Source organism: Nerophis lumbriciformis, linkage group LG07, assembly GCF_033978685.3.
Source record: "Nerophis lumbriciformis linkage group LG07, RoL_Nlum_v2.1, whole genome shotgun sequence".
NCBI classification, from domain to species: Eukaryota; Metazoa; Chordata; class Actinopteri; order Syngnathiformes; family Syngnathidae; genus Nerophis; species Nerophis lumbriciformis.
Window position 1 is genome coordinate 50,966,514 of NC_084554.2, and position 21,017 is coordinate 50,987,530.

A 21,017-nucleotide genomic window follows, 5' to 3' on the forward strand; every position below is an offset into this window, starting at 1 on the left:
TGTTTATATATGTATATTGTTAATACATACAGTATAGTATAATGTTTATATATGTATATTATTAATATATACAATATAGTATAATGTTTATATATGTATATTGTTAATATATACAGTATAGTATAATGTTTATATATGTATATTGTTAATATATACAATATAGTATAATGTTTATATATGTATATTGTTAATATATACAGTATAATATAATGTTTATATATGTATATTGTTAATATATACAGTATAGTATAATGTTTATATATGTATATTGTTAGTATATGCAGTATGGTACAATGTATACAAAAACTAACACAATTGTTTAAACATTTTTGCCATTTTTTTATTAAAACAATAGATTAATGAATGCACATAATAGTGTCAGAGTAAATTAATTTAATTATTTAAAACAATAGATGAATAAATGCACATAATAATGTCAGCGTGAATTCATTTAATAATTTTGTATTTCGTTCATTTAAATTAAATCATTTATAGAGGGAAATACTGGACTCTGATTGGCCAACACATGAACAAAGACGACATCAATTATAATTGATCATCCGCCTCAAAGGTAATGACGTCACACGCGCTCCTTCGTGCACGCGCCTCCAGCCAGGTGGAGCCTCGGGGAGGAAGAGGAGGATCCCCCAGCCTTCATCACTTTGCTCCTCCTCCTCTCGCTTCATCGTCTTCATCATCTTCATCATCCTCAGACCCTCCACGTCTGCTTCATCCTCCTCATCCTCACGCTGAAGAGGGAGCCGAGCTGACGCGCGCGCACACGCCGTACGCGCGCCTCGCCGCTGGAGGATGAGGATGAGGATGAGGATGAGGATGAGGATGAAGACATGAGTGAATAATACAAGAAGGTACCAAATATTGACTTCTTCTTCTACTTGTTGTGTGTCACTCCCTCCATCTTCTTCACTTCTTTCGAGTCGTGCACTTTGACGTCTTCATCATGACCACGTGACCGCCCCCTGGTGGTCGCACCCCATATGATTGATGAGGAGCTCTCACTCCTTCACCTTTTTCACTGTCTTTTTGTAGCCATCAACTGTGGTCTGCGGGGGGGAGGGGGGGGGGGGGGGCGTGTGTGTGTGTGTGTGTGTGTGTGTGTGCGTGTGTGTGTGTGTGTGTGTGTGTGTGTGTGTGTGTGTGTGTGTGTTATGTAATGTCATCCCATCACACCGCATCAGCCTCAATGTGCAAACACACACTCTACATACACTGTGTGTGTGTGTGTGTGTGTGTGTGTGTGTGTGTGTGTGTGTGTGTGTGTGTGTGTGTGTGTGTGTGTGTGTGTGTGTGTGTGTGTGTGTGTATGTGTGTGTGTGTGTGTGTGTGTGTGTGTGTGTGTGTGTGTGCGCGTGTGTGGGCGGGGCCAAGAGTAAAGGTTAGTTGATCCAGTGCTTCTCAATTATGGTCTCTCACGCCCCCCCCGGAGACAGATCCCCCCCCTTAAGTTAATGTTGTTTTTTAATCTGTATGTGTCCAGTTAAATCTTTACTAACACTAAAGATGCTATTACGGTAAGCTATTGTCTCTCACGCCCCCCACCACCCACGGAGATAGATTTTTTTTTTTTCACCCCCACCCCCTTAAGCTAATGTTGTTGGGTTTTTTTTTTATCTGTATGTGTCCAGTTAAATCTTTACTAACACTAAAGATGCTATTAAGCTATTGTCTCTCACGCCCCCCCCGAGACAGATTTTTTTTTCACCCCCAACCCCTTAAGCTAATGTTGTTGTTGTTTTTTATCTGTATGTGTCAAGATAAATCTTTACTAACACTAAATATGCTATTAAGCTATTGTCTCTCACGCCCCCCTCCCCCCCGAGACACATTTTTGTTTTCACCCCCACTCCTTTAAATTAATATTGTTGTTTTTTTAATCTGTATGTGTCAAGATAAATCTTTACTAACACTAAAGATGCTATTAAGCTATTGTCTCTCACGCCCCCCCTCCCCCCCGAGACACATTTTTGTTTTCACCCCCACTCCTTTAAATTAATATTGTTGTTTTTTTAATCTGTATGTGTCAAGATAAATCTTTAGTAACACTAAAGATGCTATTAAGCTATTGCCTCTCACGCCCCCGTCCCCCCCGGAGACAGATTTTTTTTTTCACCCCCACCCCCTTAAGTTAATATTGTTGTTTTTTTAATCTATATGTGTCAAGATAAATGTTTCCTAACACTAAAGATGCTATTAAGCTATTGTCTCTCACGCCCCCCCCCCCCCCCCCCCCCCCCAGAGACAGATTTTTGTTTTCACCCCCACCCCCTTAAATTAATATTGTTGTTTTTTTAATCTGGATGTGTCAATATAAATCTTTACTAACACTAAAGATGCTATTAAGCTATTGTCTCTCACGCCCCCCCCCCCCCCCCGAGACACATTTTTGTTTTCACCCCCACTCCTTTAAATTAATATTGTTGTTTTTTTAATCTGTATGTGTCAAGATAAATCTTTAGTAACACTAAAGATGGTATTAAGCTATTGCCTCTCACGCCCCCCCCCCCCCCCCCCCCGGAGACAGATTTTTGTTTTCACCCCCACCCCTTTAAATTAATATTGTTGTTTTTTTAATCTGTATGTGTCAAGATAAATCTTTAGTAACACTAAAGATGCTATTAAGCTATTGCCTCTCACGCCCCCCCCGGAGACACATTTTTGTTTTCACCCCCACCCCTTTAAATTAATATTGTTGTTTTTTTAATCTGTATGTGTCAAGATACATCTTTACTAACACTAAAGATGCTATTAAGCTATTGTCTCTCACGCCCCCCCTCCCCCCCGAGACACATTTTTGTTTTCACCCCCACTCCTTTAAATTAATATTGTTGTTTTTTTAATCTGTATGTGTCAAGATAAATCTTTAGTAACACTAAAGATGCTATTAAGCTATTGTCTCTCACGCCCCCCCCCCCCCGAGACAGATTTTTGTTTTCACCCCCAACCCCTTAAATTATATTGTTGTTTTTTTAATCTATGTGTCAAGATAAATGTTTCCTAACACTAAAGATGCTATTAAGCTATTGTCTCTCACGCCCCCCTCCCCCCAGAGACATATTTTTGTTTTCACCCCCACCCCCTTAAATTAATATTGTTGTTTTTTTAATCTGTATGTGTCAAGATCAATCTTTACTAACACTAAAGATGCTATTAAGCTATTGTCTCTCACGCCCCCCCTCCCCCCCGAGACACATTTTTGTTTTCACCCCCACTCCTTTAAATTAATATTGTTGTTTTTTTAATCTGTATGTGTCAAGATAAATCTTTAGTAACACTAAAGATGCTATTAAGCTATTGTCTCTCACGCCCCCCCCCCCCCCCCCGAGACAGATTTTTGTTTTCACCCCCAACCCCTTAAATTATATTGTTGTTTTTTTAATCTATGTGTCAAGATAAATGTTTCCTAACACTAAAGATGCTATTAAGCTATTGTCTCTCACGCCCCCCTCCCCCCAGAGACATATTTTTGTTTTCACCCCCACCCCCTTAAATTAATATTGTTGTTTTTTTAATCTGTATGTGTCAAGATCAATCTTTACTAACACTAAAGATGGTATTAAGCTATTGTCTCTCACGCCCCCCCCGAGACAGATTTTTTTTTCACCCCCACCCCCTTAAGCTAATGTTGTTGTTGTTTTTTATCTGTATGTGTCAAGATAAATCTTTACTAACACTAAATATGCTATTAAGCTATTGTCTCTCACGCCCCCCCCAGAGACAGATTTTTGTTTTCACCCCCACACCCTTAAATTAATATTGTTGTTTTTTTAATCTGTATGTGTCAAGATAAATCTTTACTAACACTAAAGATGCTATTACGCTATTGTTTCTCATGCCCCACCCTGAAGTGAATGTTTATCTGTGTGTCAAGATATATGCTATTGCCTCTCACGGCCCCCTGAAGTGAATGTTTATGTGTATGTGTACTAAAGATGGTATTAAGCTATTGCCTCTCACGCCCCCCCCCCCCCGTCCCCCCCGGAGACAGATTTTTTTTTCACCCCCACCCCCTTAAGTTAATATTGTTGTTTTTTTAATCTATATGTATCAAGATAAATGTTTCCTAACACTAAAGATGCTATTAAGCTATTTTCTCTCACGCGCCCCCCTCCGAGACAGATTTGTTTTTCACCCACACCCCCTTAAATTAATATTGTTGTTTTTCTTAATCTGTATGTGTCAAGATAAATCTTTACTAACACTAAAGATGCTATTAAGCTATTTTCTCTCACGCCCCCCAGAGACAGATTTTTTTTCCCACCCCCACCCCCTTAAGTTAATATTGTTTTTTTGTTTATCTATATGTGTCAAAATAAATCTTTATTAACACTAAAGATGCTATTAAACTATTGTCTCTCACGCCCCCCCCCCCCCCCCGAGACAAATTTCCCCCCCACCCCCTTAAATTAATGTTGTTGTTGTTTTAATCTGAATGTGTCCAGATAAATCTTTACTAACACTAAACATGCTATTACGCTATTGTTTCTCATGCCCCACCCTGAAGTGAATGTTTATCTGTGTGTCAAGATATATGCTATTGCCTCTCACGGCCCCCTGAAGTGAATGTTTATGTGTATGTGTCAAGATGTGTTATTACGCCGCCCTTGAAGTGAATGTTTATCTGTATGTGTCAAGATTTTTGCTATTGCCTCTCACGCCCACCCTGAAGTGAATGTTTATTTGTATGTGTCAAGATATATGCTATTAAGCTGTTGCCTCTCATGCCCCCCCTGAAGTGAATGTTTATCTGTATTTGTCAAGATATACGCTGTTACCTCTCATGCCCCCCCCCCCCGAAGTGAATGCTTATCTGTATGTGTCAAGATATACACTATTGCCTCTCACGCCCCCCTGAAGTGAATGTTTGTCTGTATGTGTCAAGATATACACTGTTGCCTCTCACGCCCCCTGAAGTGAATGTTTGTCTGTATGTGTCAAGATATACACTATTGCCTCTCACGCCCCCCTGAAGTGAATGTTTGTCTGTATGTGTCAAGATATACAATGTTGCCTCTCACGTCCCCCCTGCTGAAGTGAATGTTTGTCTGTATGTGTCAAGATATACACTATTGCCTCTCACGTCCCCCCTGCTGAAGTGAATGTTTGTCTGTATGTGTCAGGATATACGCTGTTGCCTCTCACGTCCCCCCTGCTGAAGTGAATGTTTGTCTGTATGTGTCAAGATATACGCTGTTTGCCTCTCACGCCCCCATGTAGTGAATATTTATCTGTATGTGTCAAGATATACGCTGTTTGCCTCTCACGCCCCATGTAGTGAATATTTATCTGTATGTGTCAAGATATACGCTATTGCCTTTCACTCCCCCTGAAGTGAATGTTTATCTGTACGTGTCAAGATATACGCTGTTGCCTCTCACGCCCCTCCTGAAGTGAATGTCTATCTGTATTTGTCAAGATATGCGCTGTTACCTCTCATACCCCCCCCCCCCTCGAAGTGAATGCTTATCTGTATGTGTCAAGATATACACTATTGCCTCTCACGCCCCCCTGAAGTGAATGTCTGTCTGTATGTGTCATATGTGTCAAGATATACACTGTTGCCTCTCACGCCCCCCTGAAGTGAATGTTTGTCTGTATGTGTCAAGATATACACTATTGCCTCTCACGCCCCCCTGAAGTGAATGTTTGTCTGTATGTGTCAAGATATACGATGTTGCCTCTCACGTCCCCCCGGCTAAAGTGAATGTTTGTCTGTATGTGTCAAGATATACACTATTGCCTCTCACGCCCCCCTGAAGTGAATGTTTGTCTGTATGTGTCAAGATATACAATGTTGCCTCTCACGTCCCCCCTGCTGAAGCAAATGTTTGTCTGTATGTGTCAAGATATACACTATTGCCTCTCATGCCCCCCTGAAGTGAATGTTTGTCTGTATGTGTCAGGATATACACTGTTGCCTCTCACGTCCCCCCTGCTGAAGTGAATGTTTGTCTGTATGTGTCAAGATATACACTATTGCCTCTCACGTCCCCCCTGCTGAAGTGAATGTTTGTCTGTATGTGTCAGGATATACGCTGTTGCCTCTCACGTCCCCCCTGCTGAAGTGAATGTTTGTCTGTATGTGTCAAGATATACGCTGTTTGCCTCTCACGCCCCCATGTAGTGAATATTTATCTGTATGTGTCAAGATATACGCTGTTTGCCTCTCACGCCCCATGTAGTGAATATTTATCTGTATGTGTCAAGATATACGCTATTGCCTTTCACTCCCCCTGAAGTGAATGTTTATCTGTACGTGTCAAGATATACGCTGTTGCCTCTCACGCCCCTCCTGAAGTGAATGTCTATCTGTATTTGTCAAGATATGCGCTGTTACCTCTCATACCCCCCCCCCCCTCGAAGTGAATGCTTATCTGTATGTGTCAAGATATACACTATTGCCTCTCACGCCCCCCTGAAGTGAATGTCTGTCTGTATGTGTCATATGTGTCAAGATATACACTGTTGCCTCTCACGCCCCCCTGAAGTGAATGTTTGTCTGTATGTGTCAAGATATACACTATTGCCTCTCACGCCCCCCTGAAGTGAATGTTTGTCTGTATGTGTCAAGATATACGATGTTGCCTCTCACGTCCCCCCGGCTAAAGTGAATGTTTGTCTGTATGTGTCAAGATATACACTATTGCCTCTCACGCCCCCCTGAAGTGAATGTTTGTCTGTATGTGTCAAGATATACAATGTTGCCTCTCACGTCCCCCCTGCTGAAGCAAATGTTTGTCTGTATGTGTCAAGATATACACTATTGCCTCTCATGCCCCCCTGAAGTGAATGTTTGTCTGTATGTGTCAGGATATACACTGTTGTCTCTCACGCCCCCCCCGAGACAGATTTTTTTTTCACCCCCAACCCCTTAAGCTAATGTTGTTGTTGTTTTTTATCTGTATGTGTCAAGATAAATCTTTACTAACACTAAATATGCTATTAAGCTATTGTCTCTCACGCCCCCCTCCCCCCCGAGACACATTTTTGTTTTCACCCCCACTCCTTTAAATTAATATTGTTGTTTTTTTAATCTGTATGTGTCAAGATAAATCTTTACTAACACTAAAGATGCTATTAAGCTATTGTCTCTCACGCCCCCCCTCCCCCCCGAGACACATTTTTGTTTTCACCCCCACTCCTTTAAATTAATATTGTTGTTTTTTTAATCTGTATGTGTCAAGATAAATCTTTAGTAACACTAAAGATGCTATTAAGCTATTGCCTCTCACGCCCCCGTCCCCCCCGGAGACAGATTTTTTTTTTCACCCCCACCCCCTTAAGTTAATATTGTTGTTTTTTTAATCTATATGTGTCAAGATAAATGTTTCCTAACACTAAAGATGCTATTAAGCTATTGTCTCTCACGCCCCCCCCCCCCCCCCCCCCCCCCCAGAGACAGATTTTTGTTTTCACCCCCACCCCCTTAAATTAATATTGTTGTTTTTTTAATCTGGATGTGTCAATATAAATCTTTACTAACACTAAAGATGCTATTAAGCTATTGTCTCTCACGCCCCCCCCCCCCCCCCGAGACACATTTTTGTTTTCACCCCCACTCCTTTAAATTAATATTGTTGTTTTTTTAATCTGTATGTGTCAAGATAAATCTTTAGTAACACTAAAGATGGTATTAAGCTATTGCCTCTCACGCCCCCCCCCCCCCCCCCCCCCCGGAGACAGATTTTTGTTTTCACCCCCACCCCTTTAAATTAATATTGTTGTTTTTTTAATCTGTATGTGTCAAGATAAATCTTTAGTAACACTAAAGATGCTATTAAGCTATTGCCTCTCACGCCCCCCCCCGGAGACACATTTTTGTTTTCACCCCCACCCCTTTAAATTAATATTGTTGTTTTTTTAATCTGTATGTGTCAAGATACATCTTTACTAACACTAAAGATGCTATTAAGCTATTGTCTCTCACGCCCCCCCTCCCCCCCGAGACACATTTTTGTTTTCACCCCCACTCCTTTAAATTAATATTGTTGTTTTTTTAATCTGTATGTGTCAAGATAAATCTTTAGTAACACTAAAGATGCTATTAAGCTATTGTCTCTCACGCCCCCCCCCCCCCGAGACAGATTTTTGTTTTCACCCCCAACCCCTTAAATTATATTGTTGTTTTTTTAATCTATGTGTCAAGATAAATGTTTCCTAACACTAAAGATGCTATTAAGCTATTGTCTCTCACGCCCCCCTCCCCCCAGAGACATATTTTTGTTTTCACCCCCACCCCCTTAAATTAATATTGTTGTTTTTTTAATCTGTATGTGTCAAGATCAATCTTTACTAACACTAAAGATGCTATTAAGCTATTGTCTCTCACGCCCCCCCTCCCCCCCGAGACACATTTTTGTTTTCACCCCCACTCCTTTAAATTAATATTGTTGTTTTTTTAATCTGTATGTGTCAAGATAAATCTTTAGTAACACTAAAGATGCTATTAAGCTATTGTCTCTCACGCCCCCCCCCCCCCCGAGACAGATTTTTGTTTTCACCCCCAACCCCTTAAATTATATTGTTGTTTTTTTAATCTATGTGTCAAGATAAATGTTTCCTAACACTAAAGATGCTATTAAGCTATTGTCTCTCACGCCCCCCTCCCCCCAGAGACATATTTTTGTTTTCACCCCCACCCCCTTAAATTAATATTGTTGTTTTTTTAATCTGTATGTGTCAAGATCAATCTTTACTAACACTAAAGATGCTATTAAGCTATTGTCTCTCACGCCCCCCCCGAGACAGATTTTTTTTTCACCCCCACCCCCTTAAGCTAATGTTGTTGTTGTTTTTTATCTGTATGTGTCAAGATAAATCTTTACTAACACTAAATATGCTATTAAGCTATTGTCTCTCACGCCCCCCCCAGAGACAGATTTTTGTTTTCACCCCCACACCCTTAAATTAATATTGTTGTTTTTTTAATCTGTATGTGTCAAGATAAATCTTTACTAACACTAAAGATGCTATTACGCTATTGTTTCTCATGCCCCACCCTGAAGTGAATGTTTATCTGTGTGTCAAGATATATGCTATTGCCTCTCACGGCCCCCTGAAGTGAATGTTTATGTGTATGTGTACTAAAGATGGTATTAAGCTATTGCCTCTCACGCCCCCCCCCCCCCGTCCCCCCCGGAGACAGATTTTTTTTTCACCCCCACCCCCTTAAGTTAATATTGTTGTTTTTTTAATCTATATGTATCAAGATAAATGTTTCCTAACACTAAAGATGCTATTAAGCTATTTTCTCTCACGCGCCCCCCTCCGAGACAGATTTGTTTTTCACCCACACCCCCTTAAATTAATATTGTTGTTTTTCTTAATCTGTATGTGTCAAGATAAATCTTTACTAACACTAAAGATGCTATTAAGCTATTTTCTCTCACGCCCCCCAGAGACAGATTTTTTTTCCCACCCCCACCCCCTTAAGTTAATATTGTTTTTTTGTTTATCTATATGTGTCAAAATAAATCTTTATTAACACTAAAGATGCTATTAAACTATTGTCTCTCACGCCCCCCCCCCCCCGAGACAAATTTCCCCCCCACCCCCTTAAATTAATGTTGTTGTTGTTTTAATCTGAATGTGTCCAGATAAATCTTTACTAACACTAAACATGCTATTACGCTATTGTTTCTCATGCCCCACCCTGAAGTGAATGTTTATCTGTGTGTCAAGATATATGCTATTGCCTCTCACGGCCCCCTGAAGTGAATGTTTATGTGTATGTGTCAAGATGTGTTATTACGCCGCCCTTGAAGTGAATGTTTATCTGTATGTGTCAAGATTTTTGCTATTGCCTCTCACGCCCACCCTGAAGTGAATGTTTATTTGTATGTGTCAAGATATATGCTATTAAGCTGTTGCCTCTCATGCCCCCCCTGAAGTGAATGTTTATCTGTATTTGTCAAGATATACGCTGTTACCTCTCATGCCCCCCCCCCCCCGAAGTGAATGCTTATCTGTATGTGTCAAGATATACACTATTGCCTCTCACGCCCCCCTGAAGTGAATGTTTGTCTGTATGTGTCAAGATATACACTGTTGCCTCTCACGCCCCCTGAAGTGAATGTTTGTCTGTATGTGTCAAGATATACACTATTGCCTCTCACGCCCCCCTGAAGTGAATGTTTGTCTGTATGTGTCAAGATATACAATGTTGCCTCTCACGTCCCCCCTGCTGAAGTGAATGTTTGTCTGTATGTGTCAAGATATACACTATTGCCTCTCACGTCCCCCCTGCTGAAGTGAATGTTTGTCTGTATGTGTCAGGATATACGCTGTTGCCTCTCACGTCCCCCCTGCTGAAGTGAATGTTTGTCTGTATGTGTCAAGATATACGCTGTTTGCCTCTCACGCCCCCATGTAGTGAATATTTATCTGTATGTGTCAAGATATACGCTGTTTGCCTCTCACGCCCCATGTAGTGAATATTTATCTGTATGTGTCAAGATATACGCTATTGCCTTTCACTCCCCCTGAAGTGAATGTTTATCTGTACGTGTCAAGATATACGCTGTTGCCTCTCACGCCCCTCCTGAAGTGAATGTCTATCTGTATTTGTCAAGATATGCGCTGTTACCTCTCATACCCCCCCCCCCCCTCGAAGTGAATGCTTATCTGTATGTGTCAAGATATACACTATTGCCTCTCACGCCCCCCTGAAGTGAATGTCTGTCTGTATGTGTCATATGTGTCAAGATATACACTGTTGCCTCTCACGCCCCCCTGAAGTGAATGTTTGTCTGTATGTGTCAAGATATACACTATTGCCTCTCACGCCCCCCTGAAGTGAATGTTTGTCTGTATGTGTCAAGATATACGATGTTGCCTCTCACGTCCCCCCGGCTAAAGTGAATGTTTGTCTGTATGTGTCAAGATATACACTATTGCCTCTCACGCCCCCCTGAAGTGAATGTTTGTCTGTATGTGTCAAGATATACAATGTTGCCTCTCACGTCCCCCCTGCTGAAGCAAATGTTTGTCTGTATGTGTCAAGATATACACTATTGCCTCTCATGCCCCCCTGAAGTGAATGTTTGTCTGTATGTGTCAGGATATACACTGTTGCCTCTCACGTCCCCCCTGCTGAAGTGAATGTTTGTCTGTATGTGTCAAGATATACGCTGTTTGCCTCTCACGCCCCCATGTAGTGAATATTTATCTGTATGTGTCAAGATATACGCTATTGCCTCTCACGCCCCCTGAAGTGAATGTTTATCTGTACGTGTCAAGATATACGCTGTTGCCTCTCACACCCCTCCTGAAGTGAATGTTTATGTGTCAAGATATACGCTGTTGCCTCTCACGCCCCCCCTGAAGTGAATATATATGTGTTAAGATATATGCTGTTGCCTCTCACGCCCCCCTGAAGTGAATGTTTATCTGTATTTGTCAAGATATACGCTGTTGCCTCTCACGCCCCCCTGAAGTGAATGTTTATCTGTATGTGTCAAGATATACACTATTGCCTCTCATGCCCCCCTGAAGTGAATGTTTGTCTGTATGTGTCAGGATATACGCTGTTGCCTCTCACGTCCCCCCTGCTGAAGTGAATGCTTGTCTGTATGTGTCAAGATATACGCTGTGTGCCTCTCACGCCCCCCCCATGTAGGGAATATTTATCTGTATGTGTCAAGATATACGCTATTGCCTCTCACGCCCCCTGAAGTGAATGTTTATCTGTACGTGTCAAGATATACGCTGTTGCCTCTCACGCCCCCCCTGAAGTGAATGTTTATGTGTATGTGTCAAGATGTACGCTGTTTGCCTCTCACGCCCCCATGTAGTGAATATTTATCTGTATGTGTCAAGATATACGCTATTGCCTCTCACGCTCCCTGAAGTGAATATTTATCTGTATGTGTCAAGATATATACTGTTGCCTCTCACGGCCCTCCTGAAGTGAATGTTTATGTGTCAAGAAGTACGCTGTTGCCTCTCAAGCCCCCCTGAAGTGAATGTATATGTGTCAAGATATATGCTGTTGCCTCTCACGCCCCCCTGAAGTGAATGTTTATCTGTATTTGTCAAGATATACGCTGTTGCCTCTCACGTCCCCCCCTGCTGAAGTGAATGCTTGTCTGTATGTGTCAAGATATACGCTGTTTGCCTCTCACGCCCCCCCATGTAGGGAATATTTATCTGTATGTGTCAAGATATACGCTATTGCCTCTCACGCCCCCTGAAGTGAATGTTTATCTGTATGTGTCAAGATATACGCTGTTGCCTCTCACGCCCCCCCTGAAGTGAATGTTTATGTGTATGAGTCAAGATGTACGCTGTTTGCCTCTCACGCCCCCATGTAGTGAATATTTATCTGTATGTGTCAAGATATACGCTATTGCCTCTTACGCCCCCTGAAGTGAATATTTATCTGTTTGTGTCAAGATATATACTGTTGCCTCTCACGGCCCTCCTGAAGTGAATGTTTATGTGTCAAGAAGTACGCTGTTGCCTCTCACGCCCCCCTGAAGTGAATGTATATGTGTCAAGATATATGCTGTTGCCTCTCACGCCCCCCTGAAGTGAATGTTTATCTGTATTTGTCAAGATATACGCTGTTGCCTCTCACGCCCCCCTGAAGTGAATGTTTATCTGTATTTGTCAAGATATACGCTGTTGCCTCTCACGTCCCCCTGAAGTGAATGTTTATCTGTATGTGTCAAGATATACACTATTGCCTCTCATGCCCCCCTGAAGTGAATGTTTGTCTGTATGTGTCAAGATATACGCTGTTGCCTCTCACGTCCCCCCTGCTGAAGAGAATGCTTGTCTGTATGTGTCAAGATATACGCTGTTTGCCTCTCACGCCCCCCATGTAGTGAATATTTATCTGTATGTGTCAAGATATACGCTATTGCCTCTCACACCCCCCTGAAGTGAATGTTTATCTGTACGTGTCAAGATAAACGCTGTTGCCTCTCACGCCCCTCCTGAAGTGAATGTTTATCTGTATTTGTCAAGATATGCGCTGTTACCTCTCATACCCCCCCGCCCCCCGAAGTGAATGCTTATCTGTATGTGTCAAGATATACACTATTGCCTCTCACGCCCCCCTGAAGTGAATGTCTGTCTGTATGTGTCATATGTGTCAAGATATACACTGTTGCCTCTCACGCCCCCCTGAAGTGAATGTTTGTCTGTATGTGTCAAGATATACACTATTGCCTCTCACGCCCCCCTGAAGTGAATGTTTGTCTGTATGTGTCAAGATATACAATGTTGCCTCTCACGTCTCCCCTGCTAAAGTGAATGTTTGTCTGTATGTGTCAAGATATACACTATTGCCTCTCACGCCCCCCTGAAGTGAATGTTTGTCTGTATGTGTCAGGATATACGCTGTTGCCTCTCACGTCCCCCCTGCTGAAGCGAATGTTTGTCTGTATGTGTCAAGATATACGCTGTTTGCCTCTCACGCCCCCATGTAGTGAATATTTATCTGTATGTGTCAAGATATACGCTATTGCCTCTCACGCCCCCTGAAGTGAATGTTCATCTGTACGTGTCAAGATATACGCTGTTGCCTCTCACGCCCCCCTGAAGTGAATGTTTATCTGTATGTGTCAAGATATACGCTCTTGCCTCTCACGCTCCTACCCTAAAGTGAATGTTTATGTGTCAAGATATATGCTGTTGCCTCTCACGCCCCCCTGAAGTGAATGTTTATCTGTATTTGTCAAGATATACGCTGTTGCCTCTCACGCCCCCCTGAAGTGAATGTTTATCTGTATGTGTCAAGATATACACTGTTGCCTCTCACGCCCCCCTGAAGTGAATGTTTATCTGTATGTGTCAAGATATACGCTCTTGCCTCTCACGCTCCTACCCTAAAGTGAATGTTTATGTGTATGTGTCAAGATGTACGCTGTTGCCTCTCACGCCCCCCCTGAAGTGAATGTTTATGTGTTAAGATGTATGCTGTTGCCTCTCATACCCCCCCTGAAGTGTATGTTTAACTGTATGTGTCAAGATATACGCTGTTGCCTCTCACGCCCCCCTGAAGTGAATGTTTATCTGTATGTGTCAAGATATACGCTGTTGCCTCTCACGCCCCCTGAAGTGAATGTTTATCTGTATGTGTCAAGATATACAATATTGCCTCTCACGCCCCCCTGAAGTGAATGTTTGTCTGTATGTGTCAAGATATACGATGTTGCCTCTCACGCCCCCCCTGAAGTGAATGTTTATGTGTTAAGATGTATGCTGTTGCCTCTCATACCCCCCCTGAAGTGTATGTTTAACTGTATGTGTCAAGATATACGCTGTTGCCTCTCACGCCCCCCTGAAGTGAATGTTTGTCTGTATGTGTCAAGATATACAATATTGCCTCTCACGCCCCCCTGAAGTGAATGTTTGTCTGTATGTGTCAAGATATACGCTGTTTGCCTCTCACGCCCCCCCATGTAGTGAATATTTATCTCTATGTGTCAAGATATACGCTATTGCCTCTCACGCCCCTTGAAGTGAATGTTTATCTGTACGTGTCAAGATATACGCTGTTGCCTCTCACGCCCCCCCTGAAGTGAATGTTTATGTGTATGTGTCAAGATGTATGCTGTTGACTGTCATGCCCCCCCTGAAGTGAATGTTTATGTGTTAAGATGTATGCTGTTGCCTCTCATACCCCCCCTGAAGTGAATGTTTATCTGTATGTGTCAAGATATACGCTGTTGCCTCTCACGTCCCCTTGAAGTGAATGTTTATCTGTATGTGTCAAGATATACGCTGTTGCCTCTCACGCCCCCCGTGAAGTGAATGTTTATCTGTATGTGTCAAGATATACGCTGTTGCCTCTCACGCCCCCCGTGAAGTGAATGTTTATCTGTATGTGTCAAGATATACCGGTACGCTGTTGCCTCTCACATCCCCCCTGCTGAAGTGAATGTTTGTGTCAAGATATACGCTGGTGCCTCTCACGCCCCCCTGAAGTGAATGTTTATCTGTACGTGTCAAGATATACGCTATTGCCTCTCACGCCCACTTGAAGTGAATGTTTATCTGTATGTGTCAATATATACGCTTTACCTCTCACGCCCCCCATGTCAGCAGTTAGTCCCTAATGACTGACGATGTGTTCCTCAGGTCGCGTGGAAACAAGATGGAGGTGCCGTCATCCAAGAAGCGTGTAAAGATCCACCCCAGCGCGGTGACGGCCAAGTACGCCCCTCACTTCTCCCAGCCGGGCGACGAAGGCTATGACGAGGCTCCCTCCTTCGAGGACTTTGGCACCTTCGCTGAGGCGGACACGGGCAGGAAGCTGGTGTCGGAGGCCAGCGGCGGGAGGACGTTGTTCGGCACCATGGAGACGCCAGGCAAGGGCGGCGGCGGCCGAGAGCGAGGGGTGGGAGGTCAGCTGGCCAGTTTCGGCGAGGCCAACGTGCTGGCCTCCAGGGTGACGTGGACGGCGTTGTTCGGGGCGGCGGTGGCGCACGGCTGCGTGGCGTTGATCACCCGCCTGGCGGCCGACCGCTCCAAGGTTCCGTCCTTGGAGCTGCTCTTCATCCGCTCGGTGATCCAGGTCCTGGCCATCTCCGTGGTCTTCTACCGCCACGAGGCGCCCTTCGGACCCCCGGGGTACCGCCTGCGCCTCTTCTTCTACGGCGTGTGCAACGTGGTCTCCATCAGCTGCGCCTACACTTCCTTCGCCATCGTGCCGCCCAGCAACGGCACCATCATGTGGCGCGCCTCCACCACCGTCTTTAGCGCCGTGCTGGCCTTCCTGCTGCTGGACGAGCGCATGGCCTACGCCGACGTGGTGACGGTGGTGGGCAGCGTCTTCGGCCTGTGCCTGGTCATGGTGCCCAACGTGGCGGGCCAGGATCAGTCCCGGCTGGGCTTCTGGAAGGAGGCCTTCGGTTACACTATGACGGCCATGGCGGGCCTGAGCGCCGCCCTGGCCATGATTGTGTACCGCGCCATCAAGGAGCGCGTCAGCATGTGGACGGCGCTCTTCACCTTCGGCTGGACGGGCACGGCATGGGGCGCCTCCACCATGTTCGCCATGCAGGAGCCCATCGTCCCGCTGGACGCCGAGACCTGGGCCTACCTGGCGGGGATCTGCGTCTGCTCCACCGTGGCCTTCCTGGGGGTCTACTACGCCCTCAACAAGTTCCACCCGGCCCTGGTGAGCTCTGTGCAACACCTGGAGATCGTGGTGGCCATGTTCCTGCAGCTCATCGTGCTGCGCATGGTGCCCTCCGCCTACGACGTCCTGGGCGCCCTGCTCATCGTGGTCAGCGTCTTTGCCCTCACCGGCCTCAAGCTCTACCGCATGGGCCGCGCCGTGCGCCAGGATTACCAGGAGATCCTGGACTCGCCCATCAAGTGAGGCGGTGACTTTTGTGTCATGTTTACAAGAAGAAGAGTGTAACATCTGTGACCGTTGACCCAATTGTTGACCATTGATGTTTTTTTTTCTAATCGTGACGTCAGCGACTTGTGGTGTGATCAATAAATCTTGTTTGTCACGCAGCCTCGTGTCTTCTTCATCTGTACAATACAAATAGACAAATAATTATTGTAATAATTCAATATATGTATACCAAAAATGTTTTTCTCCTTTTAATGTCATCTATTCCTAATGCCATCCATCCATCCATCTTCTTCCGCTCATCCGAGGTCGGATCGCGGGGGCAGCAGCCTAAGCAGGGAAGACCAGACTTCCCTCTCCCCAGCCACTTCGTCCGACTCCTCCCGGGGATCCAGAGGCGTTCCCAGAGCAGCCGGGGACATAGTCTTCCCAATGTATCCTGGGTCTTCCCCGTGGCCTCCTACGTCCCTAGAGACGTGCCCTAAACACCTCCCTAGGGAGGCGTTTGGGTGGCATCCTGACCAGATGCCCGAACCACCTCATCTGGCTCCTCTCGATGTGGAGGAGCAGCGGCTTTACTTTGAGTTTCTCACCCTATCTCTAAGGGAGAGCCCTTCCACCCAGCGGTGGAAACTCAATTCTGCCGCTTGTACCCGTGATCTTGTCCTTTCGGTCATAACCCAAAGCTCATGACCATAGGTTAGGATGGGAACGTAGATCGACCGGTAAATTGAGCGCTTTACCTTTTGGCCCAGCTCCTTCACCACAACGGCTCGATACAGCGTCCGCATTACTGCGGATGCCGCACCGATCCGCCTCGTGAACAAGACTCCGAGGTACTTGAACTCCTCGAGTTGGGGCAAGATCTCTTTCCCAACTCGGAGATGGCACTCCACCCTTTTCCGGGTGAGAACCATAGACTCGGACTTGGAGGTGCTGATTCTCATCCCAGTCGCTTCGCACCCGGCTGCGAACCGATCCAGTGAGAGCTGAAGATTTTGGCCAGATGAAGCCATCAGGACCACATCATCTGCAAAAAGCAGAGACCTAATTCTGCAGCCACCAAACTGGATCCCCTCACTGCCTTGACTGTGCCTAGAAATTCTGTCCATAAAAGTTATGAACAGAATGGGTGACAAAGGGCAGCCCTGGCAGAGTCCAACCCTCACTGGAAACGGGTCTGACTTACTGCCAGCAATGCGGATCAAGCTCTGACACTGATCATACAGGGAGCGGACCGCCACAATCAGACAGTCCCATACTCTCTGAGCACTCCCCACAGGACTTTCTCGGGACACGGTCAAATGCCTTCTCCAAGTCCACAAAGCACATGTAGACTGGTTGGGCAAACTCCAATGCACCCTCAAGGACCCTGCCGAGAGTATAGAACTGGTCCACAGTTCCACGACCAGGACGAAATCTGAGGTTCGACTATCCGGCGTAGCCTCCTCTCCAGTACACGTGAATAGACTTTACCGGGAAAGCTGAGGAGTGATCCCACGATAGTTGGAATACACCCTCCGGTTCCCCTTCTTAAAGAAAGGAACCACCACTCTGTCCATGTGATGTTGCAGAGTCTTGTCAACCAAGTCAGCCTCACAGCATCCAGAGCCTTAAGGAACTTCGGGCGGTTCTCATCCACCTCCGGGGCTCTGCCACTGAGGAGTGTTTAACAACCTCAGCCCCAGAAATGGGAGATCAAACCTACTCTCTGAGCACTCCCCACAGGACTACCTGGGGGACACGGTCGAATGCCTTCTCCAAGTCCACAAAGCACATGTAGACTGGTTGGGCAAACTCCAATGCACCCTCAAGGACCCTGCCGAGAGTATAGAACTGGTCCACAGTTCCAGGACCAGGACGAAATCTGAGGTTTGACTATCCGGCGTAGCCTCCTCTCCAGTACACGTGAATAGACTTTACCGGGAAAGCTGAGGAGTGATCCCACGATAGTTGGAATACACCCTCCGGTTCCCCTTCTTAAAGAAAGGAACCACCACTCTGTCCATGTGATGTTGCAGAGTCTTGTCAACCAAGACAGCCTCACAGCACCCAGAGCCTTAAGGAACTTTGGGCGGTCTCATCCACCTCCGGGGCTCTGCCACTGAGGAGTGTTTAACAACCTCAGCCCCAGAAATGGGAGATCCCACCGCAGATTCCCCAGGCACTGCTTCCTCGTAGGAAGATGTGTTGGTGGGATTGAGGAGGTCTTCGAAGTATTCCCTCCACCGATCTACAACATCCAAGGTCGAGGTCAGCAGAACACCGTCCTCACTATACATGGTGTTGACACTGCACTGCTTCCCCTTCCTGAGGCGGCGGATGGTGGTCCAGAATCGCGTCGAAACCATCCGGAAGTCGTTTTCCATGACTTCCCGTAAACTCCTCCTATGTACGAGTTTTTGCCTCTGCAACCGCTGAAGCCGCACACCGCTTGGCCTGTCGGTTCCTGTCCGCTGCCTCCGGAGTCCCATGAGCCAAAAGGACCCGATAGGACTCTTTCTTCAGCTTGACGGGTTCTAGGATTACGGCTACGACAGGCACCAACCACCTTGCTGCCACAGCTCCAATCGGCCGCCTCGACAATAGAGGTACGGAACATGGTCCACTCGGACTCAATGTCCAGCGCCTCGCTCAGTTCTTCCGGAGGTGAGAATAGAAACTCTCTCTGACAGGAGATTCTGCTAGACGTTCCCAGCGGACCCTCACAATGCGTTTGGGCCTGCCAGGTCTGTCCGGCATCCTCCCCCACCACCGCAGCCAACTCTTCACCAGGTGGTGATCAGTAGAAAGCTCCGCACCTCTCTTAGCCCGAGTGTCCAAAACATGAGGCAGTAAATCTGATGACACAACTACAAAGTCGATCATGAAACGCCGGCCTAGGGTGTCCTGGTGCAAAGTGCACATATGGACACCCTTATGTTTGAGCGCGGTGTTCATCATATATTTTAATTTTTTTTTGTTGAATAATTCCTTTTTGGAATAGAAACAAAGCCTAGAAACTGTCAGGAAAAATCAATATATTTTTTAATTAAAAATAATGTTCCTATAATTAAATTTATGTATAACAAATGTATTTTCTGTTTTTAATGTAATTTATTCCTAATATTACTGAATGTATCAGAGACATTTTTTTGTTAAATATTTAATTTGTTGATCTTAAAGTACGGACACTGCAGGGAACATATATACATATATATATATATATATATATATATATATATATATATATATATATATATATATATATATATATATATATATATACATATTAGAGATGCGCGGTTTGCGGGCACAACCGCGGAGTCCGCGGATTATCCGCGGATCGGGCGGATGAAATAAAAAAAAAAATAGATTTTATCCGCGGGTCGGGTCGGGTCGGGTCGGGCGGTTGAAATAAAAAAAAAATTAGATTTTAAATAGATTCAGGCGGGTGGCAGTTAAACCAATTGGGAAATATATATACATAGTTAAATGTTGTTACCCACATACGAAAAACGAGCAGGCACCTGCTGCATATGCCACAACAGAAGAAAAAAAAAAAAAGAGATGGACACTTTTACGGAGCGGAGAAGGCCCCCGACGCCTCGCCGGGGTCCGGGACCGAGGCCCCTTCCCCCGAGAGGGCCCCACCGGGAGCCGTAGCTGAGGCGATCCGCGAGAAGGGCCCGACGCACGTCCAGGGTCACCACCGCGCCCACCGCACCGACACCCCGCCTCGTCCGCCTTCGCCGCGGCCGGCGTCACGCGCAGCAGGTAAGCAGCTTACCTGCCCGCCACACCTGTTGCCGGGGGCGCGTAACAGGGGTCACTCCGCGCGCAGTGCGCTCACGAAAGGGGTGGGGCTCACCCTGGTTGATATAGACAGCAGGACGGTGGCCATGGACGTCGGAACCCGCTAAGGAGTGTGTAACAACCCACCTGCCGAATCAACTAGCCCTGAAAATGGATGGCGCTGGAGCGTTGGGCCCATACCCGGCCGTCGCCGGCAGCGAGACGCGCTTGGAGGTGCGCTCAGCGCGGCTCCCATATGATTGCGCACTGGTGTGCGTCTGGGTCGTGACAGCGTGGCACGCGAATGTCTGTGCTGCATTGGATCAGTCTCCTTTCTTTAACAGGCAAAAGCTTTATAACCTCACTAATGCCTTGCATCGTCTATATTAGATATATAACAACGGGCGGGTGCGGGCGGATGGCGGGCGGGTGCGGTTCTGATCAAATGTTACATCGGGTGGATGGCGGATGGTTGACGACTTTCTGATGCGGTTGCGGATGAAATAATTGCCTATCCGCGCATCTCTAATACATATATATATATATATATATATATATATATATATATATTTACTTGCAAAATATGTTAGTTTTTCCTGCAGTGTATCATGTTGTTCCAAAAAGGATTATTTGACAAAAAAATTTAAATATATAAAGGTCAATAATTGAAAGAAATCACATAAAAATATATTTTATTCAATACTTCTATTAAATTATCTAGATATCATTTTTATTTGCATAATACATATATATATTATGCAAATAAAAATGATATCTAGATAATTTAATAGAAGAATTTAATAGAAGTATATATATATATAATGCAAATAAAAATGATATCTAGATAATTTAATAGAAGTATTGAATAAAATATATTTTTATGTGATTTCTTTCAATTATTGACCTTTAT

General features: G+C 45.0%; 1 protein-coding gene across 1 annotated transcript; it reads left to right on the forward strand.

The window, feature by feature from the left end:
- The first annotated feature begins 695 nt into the window (after positions 1–695).
- Positions 696–16,542, forward strand: slc35g2b (solute carrier family 35 member G2b). Its single transcript, XM_061964692.2, has 2 exons — positions 696–869; positions 15,106–16,542. The coding sequence occupies exon 2, from the start codon at positions 15,122–15,124 to the stop codon at positions 16,349–16,351; it is 1,230 nt and encodes a 409-aa protein (XP_061820676.1). The 5' UTR covers positions 696–869; positions 15,106–15,121; the 3' UTR covers positions 16,352–16,542.
- The last annotated feature ends 4,475 nt before the right edge of the window (positions 16,543–21,017 follow it).